Source organism: Pan troglodytes, chromosome 6, assembly GCF_028858775.2.
Source record: "Pan troglodytes isolate AG18354 chromosome 6, NHGRI_mPanTro3-v2.0_pri, whole genome shotgun sequence".
Lineage (NCBI taxonomy): Eukaryota > Metazoa > Chordata > Mammalia > Primates > Hominidae > Pan > Pan troglodytes.
This window is the reverse complement of record NC_072404.2, coordinates 99,629,785-99,652,609: the sequence shown is the minus strand read 5'-3', so window position 1 is coordinate 99,652,609 and position 22,825 is coordinate 99,629,785. Positions and strand designations below refer to the sequence as shown.

At 37.5% G+C, this 22,825-nt stretch overlaps 1 protein-coding gene across 16 annotated transcripts in view; it reads right to left on the bottom strand.

Moving 5' to 3' along the window:
• CFAP69 (cilia and flagella associated protein 69) overlaps window positions 1–22,825 on the bottom strand; it is a 99,151-nt gene extending 76,326 nt beyond the window's left edge. For 8 of the 16 annotated variants that reach the window (XR_010158580.1, XR_010158581.1, XR_010158579.1 and 5 more), the window contains exons 1-5: window positions 22,425–22,815; window positions 12,506–12,565; window positions 9,823–9,888; window positions 5,931–6,040; window positions 2,631–2,707 (exon numbers count right to left, since the gene is read on the bottom strand). Coding sequence is in view for 10 of the 16 variants with exons in the window: in XM_016945102.4 (XP_016800591.1) it covers window positions 2,631–2,707; window positions 5,931–6,040; window positions 9,823–9,888; window positions 12,506–12,565; window positions 22,425–22,544 (433 nt within the window). In the remaining 6 variants the exon portion in view is untranslated. Of the gene's footprint in view, window positions 1–2,630; window positions 2,708–5,930; window positions 6,041–9,822; window positions 9,889–12,423; window positions 12,566–22,424 lie in introns of those variants that run through there. The other 8 variants (XM_054655929.2, XM_054655930.2, XM_054655931.2 and 5 more) reach the window with 5 other exon arrangements.

The following is a 22,825-nucleotide window of genomic DNA, read 5'->3' as shown; positions in this document are numbered from 1 at the left end:
AGAACCAGACTGTCTAAGGTTAAATCCTGGCTATGCCATTTACTACCCATGTAAACTTGTGTCTTACTTTTCTCATCTATTAAGCAGGTATAACAATAGTTACCACATTTAAGATCGTTGTGAGGATTAAATTAGCTAATATGAGAAAAGGGCTGAGAAAAGCATCTAGCATATTGTAAGTTCTACATGTGTTAGATACTATTATTATTTTGACAAGATATGGGTTAGCATTTTTCTCCCTAACTAGAGGGTCAGTAATTTTTTGCCTTTACTAATGCATTCTTTGCTTAGAGAAGTTCCAGGTGAACTTTGCTCTTCAATTTGTTGGCAGACTGGAAGAGAGTGAGTTTTTAAGCAGCTGCCCCACATGCAAGGGTAATAGTTTTATGTTCAAGCTGTCTGCGTGGGGTTGGCGAATAGAAAGGTTCGTTTTCAGTCATATCTAAACTACAATTTAATTGGCTTCAGCCTGTATTTCAAACTGGATTGCATCTACTCTGTTGAAGTCCTATAAACATGATCCCCAAGGGTATCTGAAAATGATCTGTGGGACTCTGGAAATGATCCAGGTTCTCTGAATGCCCAAGGACAGCGGTAGTCAGTAATATTGACCTTAGAACTAAACTAGAACTGGTTGGACTCTCTGAGGGTAAAAGAATAATTAGGAATTCCTCTTTTGCATTAGCCCTTGCAAGATGCTCATCTCTGGAGGTGGTCAGCAAGTGGGGTGGCAAGTGGAAAGAAGGAGGAAGCAAAAAGGAAAGCCTGACCCTAGCTTCAGGAGAATCTCTGCAAAAGATATCACTTAAAAGACAGTTTTAAGATTATTCTAACTCTAAATTTTATTTATTTTTTGGACTGTTCTTTTGGAGTTGCAAAATCACTACTTAGGTTTTAAAACATATTAGGCAACAGGAACAACTAAGCTTTTCCAACAAGACTATCCAAATATGCAGGCTTATGGGAAATTCTAGGGTCTTTCATCTGCTTTTCCACTGTTTTAGTTCCTGTAAATTTAGATAATCATAGCTTCCTGTTTCATAATCCCAGGGCAGAGTACCAACTTCTTCCCCCATCCATTTCCAGAATCTTGCCTCTGAGTCAGAAATATCTATGTATCATTTGGAAGAAAATGTAATATAACTTATTAGTACGTAGTAGAAACTGGAAGTTCTAACTAAAATCATGAAGAGTTTTTGTTCAATATTTCATCTTATATACAATTATTTTAGTTTAAATTAATGTTTCCAGCCATTAAAAAAACCAAGAAACAGAAGAGCAGTACTTGCAGTCAGTAATCAGCGAAGGAAGCTCATTTAAAGTTAAGAGTTCATACTGTTGTCATATGAGATAGTAACATGTTCTGCAGGCAGGGTACCAGTCATTAAGCAAAGAACAAGTTGACACTCAGTAAAAAGTGGGCCATGTATTTATAATACAAGTGACTGTCAACACTCTTGGAAGCAATATTTAAAAATAATGGCAACAGGGGTATTTTTAAAAATAATGTTACCAACAAAAACTACACTTTTTATCTGTTAATACTACCATGTCCTCTTTTGGGCTGGCTTCTCATTGTAAATTTCCGCTGATGATAGAGATTCACATAATTAAAAATTCCCATATTTCTGAACCTGCCTGCTTCCTAAGGTGTTTTTCTTTAAATTGCCCCCCTCATGTTTAACCTAATCTCAACAACACCTTCACCTACTCTACGATATAGAGTAGGTGAACCCTAGGTAGTTTTCCCAAAGTAACTAAAAACTATAAAACCTACTGAGATATAAAAGGGTTAGTGTCTATGTTAAAAATAAAAATCCTTTTTTTCTTCATTCCAGTTGAATCTCTAACATCTTTCTATATGGAGTATAATGCTGGGAACATCATTATTCAGTAAATATTTTTAAAAATGCATTGGATCAATTGTGTATCTTTTATTCCTCCTGTACAAATAAAGACCTAAACTAGTAAGTATAGATTTAATGTAGGATTTGTTTTGGGAACATGCCGTCATGTCCCAGGAGCTGACTCAAAGAGCCAGTGTTTCCCTGATCTAATTTCCTAGGAAATTGTTTTCTTTCTCTAGAAAATCAAGTGATAACCCATACATAAGTGCCTACCCTTTTATGATATTTTTCACATTTTTGTGTACGAACTATAGGCATCTGCATCTTTATGTGCATTATGCTGAAGTTCTTAATATGCTATCATTTTATGATTTGATTTAAAATTTTAGATCATTTAATGAATAATTCTATGATTGTAGCAATTCAATATTAGAGTTCAAAGTTGAAATGTTTTTGTGATTACTTAAAAAGGGTATGTACACTTTCTGATTTACAAAAATAGTTAACAAACACTTCATTAAACTAAATAATAATTCATCAAACTACATTATCAGCCTGTCCTTGTACTTAGAAGATGGACTTTTACTGGTATCACGAAACAACCTGAACAGAATACAATACCAGAATTATCACCAAGCACACTGTGATTAATTCACTAACAAGAGAAGATCCTAGACATGGAGAAGGAGTCCTCTTAGTGAAACTTGGGGAAAATAGATATTCCCTTGTCAGTAGGACCTGTCATATGTTACATCCCTATACCTTAAGGAAATCTTAACTTACCCAGAAGTGCAATTGAATTAGCAGTATCTTCAGCATAAGTTATTTCATCCGACACTTTCTTTTTCAAAAATGGCAAGCTTCAATAAGAATGAAGAATTGTAACAGTAATTTTTAATAAAGTCTTTAATTGAAGCATCATTTGTAAGTGGGGGAGAGTTCATTTCTAAAGAATAAATTAATAATAATATTCTATTCTTTAGCCCTGGGGATTGACAACTATTAACTACCAGTTGTAATACACAGTATTACAGTTTAATAGTATTGTAACTATTAAAAATGTTTCTGGGGCTGGGTGCGGTGGCTCACACCTGTAATCCCAGCACCTTGGGAGGCCGAGGTGGGTGGATCACGAGGTCAAGAGGTTGAGATCATCCTGGCCAACATGGTGAAATTCCGTCTCTTCTAAAAATACAAAAATTCACTGGGCGTGGTGGCGTGCACCTGTAGTCCCAGCTACTCGGGAGGCTGAGGCAGGAGAATCGCTAGAATCCTGGAGGCGGAGGTTGCAGTGAGCTGAGATTGCACCACTGCACTCCAGCCTGGCGACAGAGTGAGCGAGCCTCCATCAAAAAGAAAAAAAGAAAAAAAAGTTTCTAATGAACTGACCAAAAAGAAAATATTATATTAATTATAAGAATTAAGAAATGGATGTAAAAGGCATAGGTTAAGAAAGCCATTTTGCATCGCTTCATGAATTAAAAAACTTAGGAACCCTCTTTCTCTTAGAGGTCAAAATAGTAATAAACTATAGCTATAATTATATCAAAGTTAGTATGACATCGGATAATCTGGAACAAACCATAGATCTAAGCTCACCAGTAACTTAAAAACTGGTTAAGAGCTTTTCCTGAAATTTTCAAAACTCTAGGCAAAATCGATAGTTTATTCACTCTTAGAGATCAGTGCATTTTTGCTTATTAGCTGGGTTAGTAACTATCCACAAAATAACAGAATGGTTTTGCAGACATTAAGGCATTCAAGTTAACAAATATTAATTATATTAGAATCGCATTTCACAACTACTATAACCAAAGTTATTTTAAAGTAACTTATTTATAAATCATAAAAGATCCAGCACATAAACCTGGGTCAGTCTAAATTTCAAAGAAAATATAAAAGTTATTTTTTAAATATATAAACTATCTTGACATTTCATGAGTTCAAAATTTGAACCTCCTGTACTATTTAAAGTACAATATATCCTATAGAGACAGGACTTTTAATTCATATATATATATATATATATATATATATTTTTTTTTTTTTTCGAGACGGAGTCTTGCTCTGTCGCCCAGGCTGGAGTGCAGTGGCAGGATCTCAGCTCACTGCAAACTCTGCCTTCCGGGTTCATGCCATTCTCCTGCCTCAGCCTCCCGAGTAGCTGGGACTACAGGTGCCTGCCACCACGCCCAGCTATTTTTTTGCATTTTTAGTAGAGACGGGGTTTCACCGTGTTATCCAGGATGGTCTCCATCTCCTGACCTCGTGATCTGCCTGCCTTGGCCTCCCAAAGTGCTGGGATTACAGGTATGAGCCACCGCGCTTGGCCAATTCATATTTTTCAAGAAAAATTGAAGAAGTAGTTGAAAATGGTATTGAGAACTATCACATGAGGATGTATCAATAGCAATATACAGGCCAATTTGAATTTAAAGATATCTGAAGAGCAAGCTACAAAAAGGACAATTTTATAAATGCCACAGAAGTTCATTTCTAGTGTTTGTCAGAATTTGTCATTTGAAACAAATAATGTATTATATTTGTTATCCAGCTGCTTTTTGGATCTCTAAAGTGAAGGACTCTAAAACTAGTACTTTTTGTTCCCAAACTTTTTCCTTTTCTAGCAAAGGAGACATTCTATAAGATAAAGCATCAGAAGAGTTTTCAACCAAAAAGTTTATGAAAAAATTAGCATTATACTTCTAATGCAGTGAGAAAACCATACTACTTGGAGGCCAAAACGGAAAGGCTTGACATTATTATTCTATTTTTATTGTTTTTATCTTCCAAAAATGTCTTGAAAAGAGAAACAAGTGAGGGTGAGGCATAGAGAAGTTATCTAGACATAAGCTGAAATTAGAAAAGTAGAAAAAATTAACAATGTGAATAATTATGAAATATGAGGGAAAATGAAGACTGCAGCTAAAAAGGATTGATCATATTATACAATTAAACATTCAGTCACAAGTTTTCATAGACAATGAACTTTGTGCAGAGCTCTGTAGGAGCATAGATGTTGAAAGCAATTCTTATAAACTTGGCATTCTAGGATTTGCAAAGCCTTGAGATTTAAAAGTTTTACATTATATAATCATATGTCAATATAATAATAATTTCCAATCTGTTCCTTGAAAACACCAGAGCAACCATTTATTTTCCATTGTCCCTATCTATTAAAAAGCAAGGCATGGTATAGGCATTCAATATATTATTTTGGTTATTTTATTCAGATATCAGAAAATACAAATTTAAGTGGTTACATATTAAATATTGCTGGTAAATCTAAAAGTGAGAGTTAGAACCTACCATGTATGCATAATTCTACTAAACCTTTCTATTATTTATATATTATTTGTATATTAAAATAAATAATTGCTATCTAAAAAGTTAAATTGGTAGAAAGGTTCAGAAGGTAAAATTGTCCAAAAGGTTTATTCCTCCCTACTACATTACATTTAGCAACTAAAAATGGATATTTTAATATATACCTAGATTAGCCACTATGTGGCACCAAGGAAGCACCATATACTCAGTTCCCAGAACTTGTTAGAGAACCAACAGTAGAAAGAATAAGACATGTTAATTTTACAATTCTTACCTCTAACTTACATTTTTAAAATATATATCAAATGTAATTGGTGATTTTTATTCTTCACTCAAATTTCAAAAATCAAATAAAACATGACATATATAACCTAATATATCTTTGAGACTCAAATTTTCTAAAGACAGAGAAAAAAACTAGACTGAAATTATAAGCATATCCATAAGTTCACTCAAAGATTTTCTGAAAATACTATAATTCCTTGGTTACATCTAATATTTAGCATTTACTGCAGAGTAACTAATTACAAGAAAGCATTTCAATATACTTAGAATTTAATCTCTTGTGGCTAGCAATCTCAGACCACAGCAAACTGATTACCTGAAATACCAACTGCTGGAATCAAGTGATGAACTGAAGTTTTCTGAGTTCTGTAGCAATCTGCTACATTATAATGCACAGTATGTTTGTGATATAAGAAACATAATAAAATACTCCATGTTACTACAAAATAAAGTTAAAGAAAGATAACTTACCCACACAGTTTTATGATATCATATGCAGATTCTATAAAACGAGGCTGGTTTTTTATTTTTCCTGAACACAGATTCAGAATTTTAAATATCTGTGCTAAATCCCTTAATGGCTTTAATATTTTTAGTTAAGAAATAAAATTCAGATTAATATCTTTATTAACATATTCTTTATAGTATTTCTGTGAAGAAAGTCTATAGAATTCCAACTATTTTGCCAAATGTGGTAGATACTGTTTTAATTATTCTTATTTTGAAGTCTAAAAAAGGAAATTTAGAACCATATTTTTTAAAAAACCATTTCATTTTTGCCTCAGTAAATGCCTACTCAAAATTTTTTTCCTCTCACAACTTTAGAATTGGATTACCAACTGCTACAACACAGATTCAGTTGATCAATAACTTCCCACTGGCAATGAGTAATAGCACATTGAAAACATTAACTTACTGATTAGGCTCAATTATACCCTTCATCTTCACCCCCTACCCCTGCCCACACAAACATATGCTGTCTCAGAATAAGAAACCTAAACATTACTTTACTCCACTATTTTATTAATATTAAACTAAGATGCATTTTCCTGTGTTTAAGGCTTACATTGGTTAGGATTTTATCTGAAACTAATATGAAAGCAAAATATGGCCTTTCTAGATATTCAGATAAAAGCATCTTTTATTTTATCTATTTAAAAATCCTGCTGGCTCACGCCTGTAATCCCAGCACTTTGGGAGTCCGAGGCAGGTGGATCACGAGGTCAGGAGTTCGAGACCAGCCTGACCAACATGGTAAAACCCCGTCTCTACTAAAAATACAAAATTCGCTGGGCGTGGTGGTGCCTGTAATCCCAGCTATTCAGGAGGCTGAGGCAGGAGAATCGCTTGAACCCGGGAGGCGGAGATTGCAGTGAGCTGAGATCATGCCATTGCACTGCAGCCTGAGTGACACAGTGAGATTCTGTCTCAAAAAAAAAAAAAAAAATCCTATTGGCACATAAACACATTTCATTGATTTTGTTTTACAGCTAAGAAATTATGGTAGATGTGACTTACACTTCTTGGTTGAATCTTATTACTCCTAGCCTTTTTCTAGGACCTTTTAGGAAAAGATGGGAGAGCAGGGTACACTGGAAATAGAAAGCTCTGTTAACTTCCTAGAGAAGTGACCAAGATACTTCTCTAATTTTGCTAAGTTTTACAACTTCTATAGCCAGCCTACAAAAGGGATTCAGAAATAGAGCCAATTGCCACCAACGGTTTAACATGAAGAAAAAAAAAATGGAGGTGTTGAGGTGTCAGGTTAAAATAGGAAAAGAAATCCCTGCTAGTAGACATTTTCAGCTACCAGTAAATAGGGCTTGATATACACAAGCCCTAAGATTGAACAGGTCCAAATAAAACCAAGGCTAAAACATAACAAAAGATTTAGATAAAATTATAAGAAACATTTTCCTGAATGGAAGTCTTAAGAGGTTTTGAACTGGAATGAGCTAATATTAGAGCTTGATAACTTTTCTTTTTTTCTTTTTTTTAGAGACAGGATCTCACTCAGTCACCCATACCCAGGTTGGAGTACAGTGGCACAAACATAGCTCACTGCAGCCTCGAATTTCTGGGCTCAAACGACCCTTCCACCTCAGCCTCAGCCTCTGGAGAAGATAAAACTACAGGTGTGCATCGCCATACATGGCTATTTTTTTTTTTTAGGATGGGGTCTTGCTATGTTGCCCAGGCTGGTTTCAAACTCCTGGCCTCAAATGATCCTCCTGCCTCAGACTCCTAGGGTGCTGAGATTACAGGCATGAGCCACAATGCACGGGCTTGATAACTTCTTTAGACCAAGTCAGACAACTGTTCAAGATCATTTTCAGGGTGTCCAGTCTTTTGGATTCCCTGGACCACACTGGAAGAAGAAGAATTGTCTTGGATCACACATAAAATACTCAAACACTAATGATAGCTGATGAACTAAAAAAAATTATCAAAAAAATCATAATGTTTTAAGGAGTTTACAAATTTGTGTTGGGCTGCATTCCAAGCCATCCTGGGCAGCATGCAGCCCACAGGTTGAGGGTTGGACAAGCTTAATTTAGATGAATACTATTCAAAGTGTGGTCTATGGACCACTGTCAGTTCTGGAAGTATATTTACCAGTCTGTGACAAAATGAATACAGAAAGCGAGAGTGGACATATAAAAACTTTTATAACAATCTAATATTTGTGGGATACTTTTATTGTATTTTACAATAGCATATATATGTAAATGTTAAAAAAAATGGCCAGCTGTGGTGGCTCACACCTGTAATCCCAGCACTTTGGGAGGCTGAGGCAAGAGGATTGTTTCAGCTGAGGAATTCGAGACCAACCTGGACAACATAATGAGACTCCACAAAAAAATAAAGAATTAACTGGGTGTGGTGGGTGCATTCCTGTAGTCCCAGCTACTTGGGAGGCTGAGGTGAGAGGATTGCTTAAGCCTAGGAGTTTGAAGTTGCAGTGCGCTATGACTGCCCTGCTATACTCCAGTCTGGGCAACTAAGGCTGGATGGAGACTCTGTGTCAAAAACAAACAAACAAACAAACAAAAAAACCCCAAAACAAAACAAAACAAACTGGTTCTTATCCAAAGGTAGTGTTTGTTTGTTTGTTTTTGAGACAGGGTCTCACTCAGTTGTTCACACTGGAGTATAGTGTCAAAATCTTTGATCACTGTAACCTTGAATTCCTGGGTTTCAGCAATCCTCCTGCCTTAGCCTTCCCAGTAGCTAGGAATATGGGTACACACCACCACACCTGGCTATTTGTTTTTTTGTAGAGGCAGGGTCTTGGTATGTTGACCAGTCTGGTCTTGAACTCCTAGCCTCAAGCAATCCTCCTGTCTTGGCCTCCCAAAGTGCTGGGATTATAGGTGTAAGCCATCACACCTGGCTTTTATGTACAGATAGTTTTAAGACACACTGGTTTTCATGTATTCTGGTCAGGGTGGTATATTTAGTAGGGATAATATATTTATATAATATTTTGCAGATTATCAAGCACTTGGATGTACATGATCTCATCTAATCTTGCTAACAACCTCATGAGCTTCTATTACTTTACAAGGGTGGAGAGCTTATCAAAGGTACAACTGCCCATGTAAATTAATAGAAATAATGACTTTGACTTGGCCCTCTAACTACATCCATTGTCTTTCTGAATCTACAAAAACTGACATTATCCACAGTTACTTGTGTTATATTGTTTCTTCAATTTTATTTACATTATCTGATAGAAAATACAGTCTTATAAAGAACATAAAATGTTAGATATTTTCTGTGGTAGACAGAATAATGGCCTCTCCAGTATTTCTGTGGTAGACAGATTAATGGCCTTCCCCAAGATATCTATGTCCTAATTCCTGGAACCTGTAACTATGTTACATAGCGAAGGGACTTTTCACACATGATTAAGAATTTTGAGATGAGAAAATTATACTAGATTATCCAGGTGGGCCCACCGTAATCACAGGGATCCTTATAAAGGAAAGAGGGAGGAAGGGAGGGTCAGACAGAGAAGATGATGTGATGACAGGAGCAGAGGTGAGAGTGATGCCAGTGGGGGGAAGAGGGCATGAGGCAAGGAATGTAGGAAGCCTCCAGAAGCTGGGGAAGGCAAGGAAATGATTCCTTTCTAGAGTCTTCAGGAGAAACCAGCCCTGCCAACATCTTGACTTTAGTCCATTGAGGCTGATTTTGGACTTCTAACCTCCAAAACTGTATGATAATAACTTTATGTTGTTTTAAGCCATCAAATTTATGGTAATTTGTTACAACAGCAATGGAAAACTAACACATTTTCTAAAAGAAATTCTCGTTTCAGAATAAATGAAATGAACATACATATATATGTAAAGGATACAAGTCCATTCTGATAACACTGTACCAGTTTCTTGACAAATTTAAGTTGTTTTTCTTCCAAGCCAACCTAAAACAAATCACCTATTTTAGTTCTTTTGTGCTATTAAACCTGTTGAGATTTTAAAAAATTCTTCAACATAAAAGTAGACACTTTAAAATTATCAAGTAATTCTTAAATTACTATATTATAATGTAAACGTTATACAATGTTTTCTGAAACAGTGAAGGTAAAAATAAACTATCAGAACGACTGTATGATCTAGCAATCTCACTACTGGGTATTTATCCAAAGGAAAGGAAATCAGTGTATCAATGAGATACCTACAGTTCCATGTTTATTGCAGCACTACTCACAATAGCAAAGATACAGAATCAACTTAAGTGTCCATCAATGGATGAATGGATAAAGAAAATATGGTCTATATATACAATAGAATCCTATTAAGCCATAAAAAAGAATGAAATTCTGTCGTTTGTAGCAGCATGGATGGAACTAGAAGATATTAAGTGAAATAAGCCATGTTTAGAAAGACAAATATCACACATTTTCACTCATGTGTGGAAGCTAAAAAAGTTGTTCTCATGGAGATATAGACTAGAATGATAATTACAAAAGGTAGGAAGACTGTGTTAGTGAATATTTGTTAGCAAAGTAGGGTGACTAAAGTCAACAACAATGTATTGTATATTTCAAACTAGCTAGAAGAGGGGATTTGTAATGCTCCCAACACATAGAAATGATAAATGCTAGAGGTGGTAGATAGCCTAAATACTCTGACTTGATCATTACACATTTTATGCATGTAACAAAATATCACAAGTACCCCATAAACATTTACAGACATTATGTATCAAAAAATAAACTATTATTTAAATTTGACTAGGAAATTGGGAATCAAAACCAGGTTAATATAAAAGCAGTAATTGTTTCCAGAAATAATATTAACAACAGCTAAAGTACATTGAATATTTTTTCTATGTCATGTACCACATGGGTACCATATATACATATCACTTCATTAATTTCCAAAATGACCCTATTAGGAAGATACTACTATGATCTCTGTTTTCCAGAATAGGAAACACAAGCTGAAACATTTTAAAGTAACGTGTCCAAAATACACAGCTAAAAAGTGGTGGTGTTAGAAGACAAATTTGGAAAGCTGACTGTAAAGATTGTATTTTTAACCTCTAAAATATGCTCAGTGTTCTGTGCAAGCCAAACATCTTAAGTCAATTAAAAATGAAAATAAGCAAGTAAAACTTCTACACAGTGATGTGTTTCCATGACTGAATTCTGTCTGTCCTTTTAATCTTAAATGTTCCTGAAAAGCTGTGATATTGTCTATACTTTTTCTCTGTAGCCTTATTAAACAGCTAATAGGCGCTCTATGTAGTTGTGGTTTTTTAAGGAAATGTAGATATAGTCACAATAAAAAATAACTTTTCACAACAATGATAGCCAGAAAAAGATAAATTATTCCAATAGTCATTTTTTCTCCTTTATATGTAAAAAAGCAGAGAATAAAAAATGTTAAAACAGTGACCAAATTTTTGTGCCTCCTATTCATAGGACATTGTTTTCTTTTGATAGGCTATACTACGGTCAACCCACTTACTTTAAAAAAATTTTTTTTAAATTATACTTTAAGTTCTGGGATACACATGCAGAATGTGAAGGTTTGTTACATAGGTATACATGTGCCATGTGGTTTGCTGCACCCATCAACCTGTCATCTACATTACATATTTCTCCTAATGCTATCCTTCCCATAGTCCCCCATCCCCTGACAGGCCCTGGTATGTGACGTTCCCCTCCCTGTGTCCATGTGTTCTCATTGTTCACCTCCCACTTATGAGTGAGAACATGCAGTGTTTGGATTTCTGTTCCTGTGTTAGTTTGCTGAGAATTATGGTTTCCAGCTTCATCCATGTCCCTGGAAAGGACAGGAACTCATCCTTTTTTATGGCTGCATAGTATTCCATGGTGTATATGTGCCACATTTTCTTTATCCAGTCTATCATTGATGGGCATTTGGGGTCAACTCATTTTCTACTTACTAACAATATGTATTCCTTTTTGGAAATCACCACATAAGTTCCTAGCGTGTGCTGGCTTTTAGGCATTCAGTCGATTCTTGATAACATCAGGTGGTATATGAGCATGTGTGCATATACATTTGTTGTCTTTTCTCTCAACACCTACTTTCCCAATTTTGAGTCTTGTGTCTAAAATAACTTAATTTCCATTACATCTTATATATGATTGTTCTCAAAATAAATTATCTATGTGTACATGTTTGTGTGTATCTATTCTGATTTCATAATTAGTACACCACGGTACCCTGTTTTCTACCATTTCCATCCTCCAGCCCTACTAGGTAACAAGCACTTAACAGAGGCTAGATGATCCTTTCTGTACTCTTAGGATTCCTTCTGTTACAGCCACCATGGGTTTGTCCATCTCATAAAAGCAAATCTATTCTCTTCCTCCAGTCTCCCCACTTCATTAAATATATTCATACTAAATTTAAACAGTCCTTGAATATAAGATATGTACTATTTAAAATGTTTTCAACAAAAGGAGATAAATGAGACTTACATTTGAAGGGATATATGTTACCTTTCAGGGAAACAGTTTGTAAGTAATGCAGTGGAGTAATTTTCTCTCAAAGCTTACTCACTTTATCAGTCTCTTCGAGGAGTTTGATGACACGATTAAGGTCCATAGCCTTGAAAACACCCTAAAAAACAACAACTCTTACTATTCTATATCATCTTCTATATCAATAAGTCATATCTAACACACTAATTTATATGATACTTTCCCTTGGTAACTTAAAAAATGTTTTATGACACTACGATAGTAAGGGGAGAATGAAAAGTAGATGAAAACTCACAGGAATAAATAGATTTTGGAGTAAAAAACCCCTCCTGAATTCTAGTATTTTGTATAATCTTAATGTTTTAAAATTTCATCAGCCCTGAAGGGCCCAAGAAAATATTTAGAATAATAGTACTTCCATAAGTTGAGAAATAAAATTATCTTGTATACACATTACACTAAGTTTGCCTATGCAGATACATGGTAAGAGTAGCTTCTAAAATATAGGTAGGAGATTGCTTTTCTCAACTAGGTATCCTCTTATCTCAGTTAGTACCAGCATTCTTCCAGTCATCTACATTAAAAAAACAGGAACCTCCAAGTTCTACAGATTTTACATCTTAAATATTTCTTGAGTCCATTCCATCTTACTGATTTATTCAGTTTTTAGCTCTTACTTAATTTCACGGGGTTCCTGCTGTTCTCGTTGACTCCACTCTTGCACCCTTCAACACCATCCTCTATTCTACCATCAGAACAATAAAACTCAAATCTGAACATGACCCATCTAAACTATTCAATGACTCCCCATTAATGCTTCTCACATCTCCTCTGTTGTCACTCATGTTGTTACATTCCTATTCCTCTCCTTGGTTAATTCCCACAGGTCCTTCAAGATGAAGCTCAGGTGTTACCTTCCCAAAGGATGAAAAAGGCTAGAAAAATGCCATGCTCTCATAGCACCCTAAGTTTATATCCATTAAAATTCCCATCACATTGTTCTGAAAGGGTCTACATGTTCGTTACCCACCACTCCCTGCCCCAAAGTTCTCTAAAGAGCAAAAATTTTTTTGCTTTCAGGCACTCCCGGCATCCAACACTGGGCCTGACATATAATATTGTTAGTTGCTTAATAAATACTTGGAAAATGCAACCAAGAAGAGGCTATATTATAATAAAGTTATTCATAGGTAAACGGGGAAGGAAATGGGTACTATCATCCAAAGTTTAAGTAGTAGACCGCGAGCACCCAAAGCAATCCTGAGCAAAAAGAAAAGGGCTGGAGGCACCACACTACCTGACTTCAAAATATACTGCAAAACTATAGTAACCAACACAGCATGGTACTGGCATAAAAACACACACATAGGCTAATGAAACAGAACAGAGAACCCAGAAATAAGTCCCTGCATTCACAGCCAAATCATTTTCGACAAAGGTACCAAGAACATACAGTGGGGAAAGAACAGTCTCTTCAATAAATGGTGTCAGGAAAACTGGACAGACATATGCAGAAGAATGAAACTAGACTCCTATGTCTCACCAAATAAAAAAATCAAATCAAAATGGATTAAAGACTTAAATATAAGACCCCAAACTAAGAAGTCACTGGAATAAAACATTGGGGAAACACTTTAAGACACTGGTCTGGGCACAGGTTTTTTGGGTAGGATCTCAAAAGCGCAGGCCACAAAAGCAAAAATAGACAAACGGGATTAGACCAAGCTAAAAAGCGTACCCACAGGAAAGAAAACAATTAACAGAGTGAAGAGACAACCCAAAAAATGGGAGAAAATATTTGCAAACTATTCATCTGACAAGGGATTAATAACAAGAATATACAAGGAACACAACTCAATAGCAAAACAAGGCCGGCCGTGGTGGCTCACGCCTGTAATCCCAGCGCTTGGGAGGCGGAGGCGGGTGGATCATCTGAGGTTAGGAGTTCGAGACCAGCCTAGTGAACATGATGAAACCCTGTCTTTACTAAAAATACAAAAAATTAGCCAGGTGTGATGGTGGGCACCTGTAATCCCAGCTACTCGGGAGGCTGAGGCAGAAGAATTGCTTGAACCTGGGAGGTGGAGGTTGCAGTGATTTGAGATCACGCCACTGCACTCCAACCTGGGTGACAGAGTGAGACTCTGTCTCAAAAAACAAACAAACAAATACAAATAGCAAAACAAAACAAAACAAACAACCCCAACAACAACAAAAATGAAATAATCCGATCAGAGGTAAAGTATTTATGATGATACAGAGATCTACAAATTCTAAGTGTGGTTTTGACTATATTTATCTTGGGGGTTAATGCCTTGCTACCTGACATTTTATCTTAATTCAGTGTTATGTCACAGTGCTTACCCCCATTACAGGAGTTAAGCTCTCCCAGTTTCCTTTGTATCCTCTTTCCTGCTTTCACGCTTACTTCTACTTTAAAATAAATGTTTGAAAAGGTGATGTAATGGTGATATAAAAGATATACAAAAGTGGAAAAATCCTACTTATTCCTATCATGTAGTAAATGCATCTATTTTTATTTTTATATATTTTGTTTTCCTTACATGCATAAGTATTTTACATAATTTCACTTAGTGTTAGTTAATACCACGGCAGCTTCTGAGTTTTAAATCTGCAATACATACTTTTCCTTACTTCTACATAATCATTATTACATTGTCTTAGTTTTAGTATTTCCTTGCCTTTAAAAATTACAAATTCATATATTCTGATCTCAAGAAATTTCTTTCAAAAACAATTTTTAAAAATTAATCCTAACTGAGATGTCATGGCATCAAAAACAATTTGTAATGAAACATGCTAACTTTAAGTCTGTGGAGTAAATATCTGAATGAGCTCATTTACTCAAAATTATATTTATTTTTATTTATTTTTGACATAGAGTCTTACTCTGTTGCTCAGGCTGGAGTGCAGTGGTGCAATCATGGCTCACTGCTTACCTCAACCTCCCTAGGCTCAGCTAATCTTTCCACCTCAGCCTCCTGAGCAGCTGGGACTACAGAGGCACACCACCCCACACTATGCTAATTTTTGTAGTTTTTGTAGAGATAGAGTGTCGCCATGTTGCCCAGGCTGTTCTGGAATGCCTGGGCTCAAGCAATCTGCCAGTCTCAGCCTCACAAAGTTTTGAAATTACAGGCATGAGCCAACATGCCCAGCCATTTTTACTTTTAAAAATAATTTTTAAAAGGATTTACTAAATACTAATCTATACCTGGTCTTATGTTACCATTAAAAATTGTTAAATATTACTGTTAAATAGTTAAATTTACTGTTACAAAAAATTTTGGTAAATAGACTTCTGCCTTTTAAGATTTGGGGATTTGGCAGTGATATCCACCACTACCTCAGCTGTCTTTTCTCTTTTCCTCCTACACTCTCAGACTTTATACGCACACACACACACACACACACACACACACACAGTGGGTTTTTCTTTTCTGGTTTTCTGAAATATTTGTTTAGAAGGTTAGACAAGGATATTGGAATGAAATGTCAATGCAGGATTTTTTTTTTTTTAAGGCTAATCAAGGGAAGCAGTGGGAATGGAAAAGGAAGAAATCCGTAACTAGCTGTAATCAATTAGCTGTAAACAGCACTGCACTTGGGCCAGCCCAAATGCAGGATTTTCTTTCTAATATTTGTGTGTATTTTCAGATTTTTTCTCCAAATGAGCAGGTATAATTTTTAAAAGAACAGAGAGTAGTAAAGATTAAAGCATAGATTCCTCTTAGATTTATCTTGCATTATCCATTTCATGTTACTCTAGTTTTACCTGCTTGGCAGATTTTTAAAGATTTCTCTCTCTCCCTCTACCTTCCCTAGACTTTTCCTCCTTCTATAACTATTTATTAGTAGGTTTTTTTTTGTTTCAGGAATTGTGCTAGGTGTGGGGAATAACAATGTCCTCACCTCATGCAGCTATTGGTCTGGCATGGGATTTTATAGAAGGCTTTGTATGTAACACAAGGATCTTAAAAAGCCATTGAATGGTTTGAGACTGAACATATAAACAAAACTGGTCAGACTATATGTGACAAAATAACTCTGGCCAACAACCTCTGCTGCAATTGGCTCAGAAAAGTCAGGATTTGGCCAATGACTGCCAGCTTTCCCGGTTTTTGTCCCTCTGCTTCCAACTTAAGACCAACCAGAGAAAGCCAAATATGCTTTCCAAGTCAATCACAGAGGATACCCTACTTCTAGCTAGCCCACCTCCAGCTTTCCCATGTCAGCAACCGACAATTAGAGTAGACCTGAAGCCTCCCCCACACCTTTCTTTTTACCACTATAAAGCTTCCCAGGCTGCATTGGAGTCTCTGCCAAAAAGTGATAGTGGCTGAATCCCTCCCTATAGCAACCGCTGAATAAACAGTCTCTGTTTATTGTGGTAGCCTTCATTTATTTCCACAAGATTTAACCAGAAGAATTTAATTATGAAAAGATCATCTTGTATGCTGTGTGAGACTGAACTGGAGAAGACTGGGTTGGAGGTAGATTGTAACTTTGGGCCTTGAATAGGTAGCAGCAACTGGTATAGACAACAGCAAATGGAATTAAAAACATCAAGAGGTAGATTCATCAAGACCTAATGAGTTACTGGACGCAGTGGGAGAAAGAAGGAAAAAGCTGAAGACAATTCCCTGGCTTGAGGAATTACATAAATGATTTCACCATTTCCTGAGACAGGGAATGCTGGAGGAAGAGGTTTGTGTTGGGGGTTGGAGATGAGAAAAATTTGGGGCAGAGGTTTCTGAATCAGAGGCTTAATATGACAATTGAAGATTTTGGGTAAATGAGATCACACAAGCAGAGAGTAGAAACAAAACAGAACATACATATGTAAATACCAAAATACTATCATCTTAAGATGTTTATGGAGAAATTGTGAAAGCATTCACAAAACCTTTTAAGATCAAAAGTTTAATAAATTGCTTTGAAGAAAATCAGACTTAATTCATTCAAATTATAGGATGAACTTATTTCCCACTTTACCCAGGGACATTTCAGAGGGGAGAAACCTGCTCATTTGATACTCAGTTACAGGGAAAGAGACTAACACTTATAGTGGTCCTTTCATGTGTCTGGCATTTTTGATCTCAATTAGTCTTCAAATCTACCAAGTAAAGGTAGCACTATTATCCCTCTTAATGAAACTGAGGCCCTGGGACCTAACTTGTTAAAGCCACGTAGCTATTAATAATAAATGGGCCAGCAGGTCTGTCCAATGTAGAAACTCTGGTTCTTTGTTTCTTAGTTCTCTGCCTGACTCCTCAATGGACAACCAAGGAGTCTCTCTCTCTCTCTCTCTCTCTCTCTCTCTCTCTCTCTCTCTCCTCTCTTTAAAGGGTGGGGGTCTCCCTATGTTGCCCAGGCTAGCTTTGAATTCCTAGGCTCAAGCGATCCTCCTGCTTCAGCCTCTCAAGTAGCTGGCACTATAGACACATGCAGCCAACTACAGAGGTTATTTCTTGCAAAAACCCTATAAACAAGGCTAGACAATTTTAAGCACACAGTTCATGGAAGTATTACTGACAGTGACAGGATATGATATCAACTAAAAGATTGTGGAAGTTCTCATGGGTTCTCAGAGGGAGAGCAAATTTGAGCAAGGAAGTTCAGGCATGATACCTATGCCAGTCAACTAATCATTATATTAATTGTTATTCAAAGTGGGAAATGAGGTCCTCCAACTAGCAGCACAAGCATCACCTGGAAACCTGTTAGAAAAGCGGAGTGCTGGGGTTCATCTAAGACCTACAGAATCAGAATCCACATTTTAATAAGATCCCCATGTGCTCCATATGCACATTAAAATTTGAGAAGCACTGCTCTAAAGGGGGTTGGGATACTTTAGAATGAGGGGAACAACACTAAACAGAAAATAGATAAATTAGATATCTTGTGATTTCAACATATGATTAAGGTGAATTTCACTGCCAATCCCATCACTCTCCAGGGGATAAAGCACCCTTTAAACTACATTACCTCTACCTTCCTGTAGGAAGCCAGAGCCACATAAACACCGGGATTAATACTAGAAAAACAATCTGAGAACTATCTTCCTATTTGGTAGGTTTTGATACCCAGTGTATTAGTCTGTTTTCACACTGCTATGAAGACACACCCAAGACTGGGTAATTTATAAAGGAAAGAGGTTTAATTGACTCACAGTTCCACCTGGCTAGAGAGGCCTCAAGAAAAACAGTCATGGCGGAAGGCAAAGGGGAAGCAAAGACCTTCTTTACAGGTGGCAGGAAAGACAGAGAGAGAGAGCAAAGAGGAAGAGCCTCTTATAAAACCATCAGATCTCGTGAGAACTCACTATCATGAGAACAGCATGGGGGAAATCACCCCCATGTTCCAATCACCTCCCACCAGGTCCCTCCCTCAACACCTGGGGATTACAATTCGAGATGAGATTTGGGTGGGGACACAAAGCCAAACCATATAACCCTGTAAATATCATCTGAATTTATTTAATAATTTAATAAAGCTGTTATGACTAGAGTCATTAATAATAGCAGAAAGTTACCATTTATGGGGCACTTGGAATGTATGTGCTGGGCACTGTGCTAAATGCCTTACAAATACTTTAATTCTCACAATAATTCGATGAGGTAGGCATTTCTAAAAATATCTTTTAGAGATGAGGAAACAGACACAGAAAGGGCAAGCAACATGTCCTAAGTTCCTCACAATTAGAAAATGGCCACCAAAATTCTGGTACTATTTTATTGTTTCGAAACTGGAAAAGTATGATAATCACTTTAAAAAAGAAGACGCCGGAATCACTACAGTAGGGATTATCAAAATTTTTATAGAGAGAAAATTTGAAGATATAATGTTTACATAGAATATGTCTATGAGAAGGTCACAACATGGAATGAAAATAACAATTCAAAATCCCAGATTCCTAAACTATTGTTTTCCCTATTTACTAATAACTTTACTCATAATCTATATTTACATTTTCCATAATTCTATCAGAGAACATTTCAAAGTTATTAGAGTTAGAAAAATCTAATACTCTGTGAATATCATTTGTAGTAGCTTAGATAGAATTTATAGGCGCTATTGCCTTTTACAAAGTTATTTTTGTGAAAGATGCAGGAAAAAAATACCACTTAATGCAGAAGTAAAGCATACACACAGAAAAATCAGCAAAATAACCCGTACATTTTACCTGCTGCCTTAGGCAGCAATATTCAAGCCTATTTCTTTAATTACTAAAAACTAAGGTTAGGGTAACTGAAAGGTTCAATTTAGGTCTGTAATAAAGAAAATGATATAAAACAGCTGTCAAAAGCCCAGGTAGCCAAAGTAGCATTTCTATATTAGGAAATCCAGCTGCAACTTAGAAACATCTCTGAAGGGATAAAGTGAGCAGACCGAAATCTGCATTAAAGCAAGTAAGATTTCAGGGGCATCCAGTCTCACTCTCACATCCTGGAAGCCAGTGGGAACAATCAGAATTCTAGAGAATCCCTTAGCTTTAAGGCCCAAATAACTTTATGAGCTCTAGTTCCCTGGATAAAGGATGATGACAATGACAATGATGATGTTGATAACTGCTTGTTTTCAATTATATATATAGGTCTCTCTATAAGTTCTCTATATTATTGTATAAGTTTGCTTATATATTATTTCTTTTTGTTTTGTTTTGTTTTTTTTTTTGAGACGGAGGCTCACTCTGTCGCCAGGCTGGAGTGCAGTGGCACAATCTTGGCTCACTTCAACCTCTGCCTCCCATGTTCAAGTGATTCTCCGGCCTCAGCCTCCCAAGTAGCTGGAATACAGGCGTGCGTCACCACGCCCACCTAATTTTTGTATTTTTAGTAGAGACGGGGTTTCGCCATGTTGGCCAGGATGGTCTTGATCTCCTGAACTCGTGATCCGCCCTCCCCAGCCTCTCAAAGTGCTGGGATTACAGGCGTGAACCACCACACCCGGCCTATATATATTATTTCATTTAATCTTTACAATGGACATGAGTACTGTCATTATCTCCATTTGATAGAAAGGTTAAGATACTTGTCTTTGGTCACATAGCTGGTAAGTGATGAAGCTGACAATGAACTGAAGTAGTTGTGATACTCTCAACTTTAGCCACTAGGATATACTGTCTCAGAAGCACACACAGGCAGAAGAGAAGTTTGCAAATGTGCAGTGGTTTGAAAGAACTGGAAACAGTTCCCAGGATCTTTCCTAAACTGGCCTAAGGCAGAGGCCTAAAAGGTTATCATTTTTTCGTTCCAGGGTCTCTAGACCCCCATTCTATGAGTAAAGAAACTGAGTAACTCAGTTAACTTCTCATGAACTTAGGGTTCTCATTTGTAAAAACAACCACAGGCAAAAAACAAGAAGGCTGAGGATCACTAAGATTTCTCCCAGCTATAAAAAGTTCCTATTCTATTTCTTTGGGGAGAAACTACCTTTTTCCTCAGTACTTCGAAAATGTTACTACTCCTAGAATTAGTTATTAACAAGTCAGAAACATGAATTAATGCAAATTGATTGCTTTCTTCTTGGAAGAGAATCCTAGGCCCTGGAAAGAGCAGTAGTAATGAAAGAAAAGAAAGAAAATTAAAATGGGGAGAAAATGCACACACATATACACAGGTATACTTGTTTTATTTGGTATGTTTTGGACTATTTTGGCAATGGCTTTTAAAAAGTATTTTTCCCTAAAAAAAAAAAAAAATCCACGCTTGCTTGCCTTGTATAACGTTGCCCAATTTTTCTTGGAGCAAGTAAAGGAAGACTGAGAGCCATCAGTTATCAAATTCACATACTTTTCAGTTTTGCCCCTTGCCTGGGAGTATGGCTGTATTGTTGATCTTTCTTGCAGCCCAGGGAGTGGAGAGCTATTGTTCCTCAAAATTCTCCCCGCCCAGAGGGGAATAGGTCCACAAAATCGATTAGGCAAATTCCCCTAACACCTATTTCTCCTCATGCAAAATGCTGTTGCTCCGCAGGTTACTGCGTAAATGTCAGACCTCAGAGAGCTCAACTCTATTCCCCAGTCAACTGACCACTCCCAAGGAACTCTCCAAGGCTGCAGGATGTGAACGCAAGAGACAGGGTTCCTGACGCAGCCTGAGATTTGAGAAGCCTCAACAGGAATTCCCACAGTGGCCCCACACCATTAGTGTGAGGCAGGACAGGGTTCCTCCAGGAATTCGCGGCTTTTAAGGCACGATCAGGGCTCTCTGGGGGATCAATGGAATCCTAGTAGGAAACAAACAACTTGGGGTTTCTAAACACCTCCGCCTCGAATAGAGATCCAAGGGCCTCAAGTGGAATTTCTCAACAGATCAACTTGCAAGAGTGAATTTTGTATTCATAACAAAAGCAAACCCAAAACCAAATACAGTACAAGCATAATAAAACAAATCAACTCTATTCTCTCCCGGTTCTCTCCGACCCAACGTGTAACAACCAGCTTCCAATTTCATATTTTAAAAATGCTTAATTTCTAATTTTAACAGAGTTTTCCTCCCCTCTGGGTGCAGGCTTTAGTCGCAGCAAATTTAAGCATGGGAAAATTTACATCTATATCAAGAACATCACTCGGTAACAGGGACCTACGTATTAAAAAGTTCAGTGCAAACGGATCAGGTCATCAAATCAAGATTTTGCTAAGAATGATTCCTTTCCTCCCTGTAGCTCTATGACCACTTTTCGAAGAAGCGCGGCAAAACCCCGCCTACTCAGTTTGCTAGGACCCTCCAGGAGGACCACACAGCGCTGGTCCCCAGACAGGATGGTTGACAACAGCCAGCCCCTCGCAACCGGTGCAGTTCGCAGGGGGTAGGGGATCAGGATTAGCTCTGCGCTTGGAATCTCCATCCCGCGGCTTCCCCCATCTTCACTCCTGTCCCCAGTTCCACCCTTGCCACCCCCAGGTCTGGACCCCGTCTCGAGACCTCACTCCCACCCCCTCCACCTCTGAAAGCACAGACACCTGCTCATACCTGCGCCTCATCGTCCTCCGTCACCACCCCAACCACCGGGATTTGACTGGAACTGCTAGACTTGTTCCCGATGCCGGATTCCTGGGCCTCGGCCGTCGCCCCGGCTTCCTCTGTCCACATGGCCGGTGGCGGCGGGGTGGAGAGTGGGGAGATCTTCCTGTCCTACAGTGCGCCCGCAGCCGCTGGGCCCAAAGAGGCCCCGCCACCGAGAAGGGAAGGCAGCCTGAGAGTCGCTAGAGTCGCGAAAGGTCCCAAAATTCCGCCAGGGGCCTAGGCCACCGCCATACAGTCCGCTTAGCGCCGCCGCCGCCCCCCAGTTGACCCAGGCCTCTGATCCCGGGCCGGTTGTTAACACAAGCCAGCGCGTTGCTAGGGGGCGGGGCCAGAGGCTACGGAAAGCC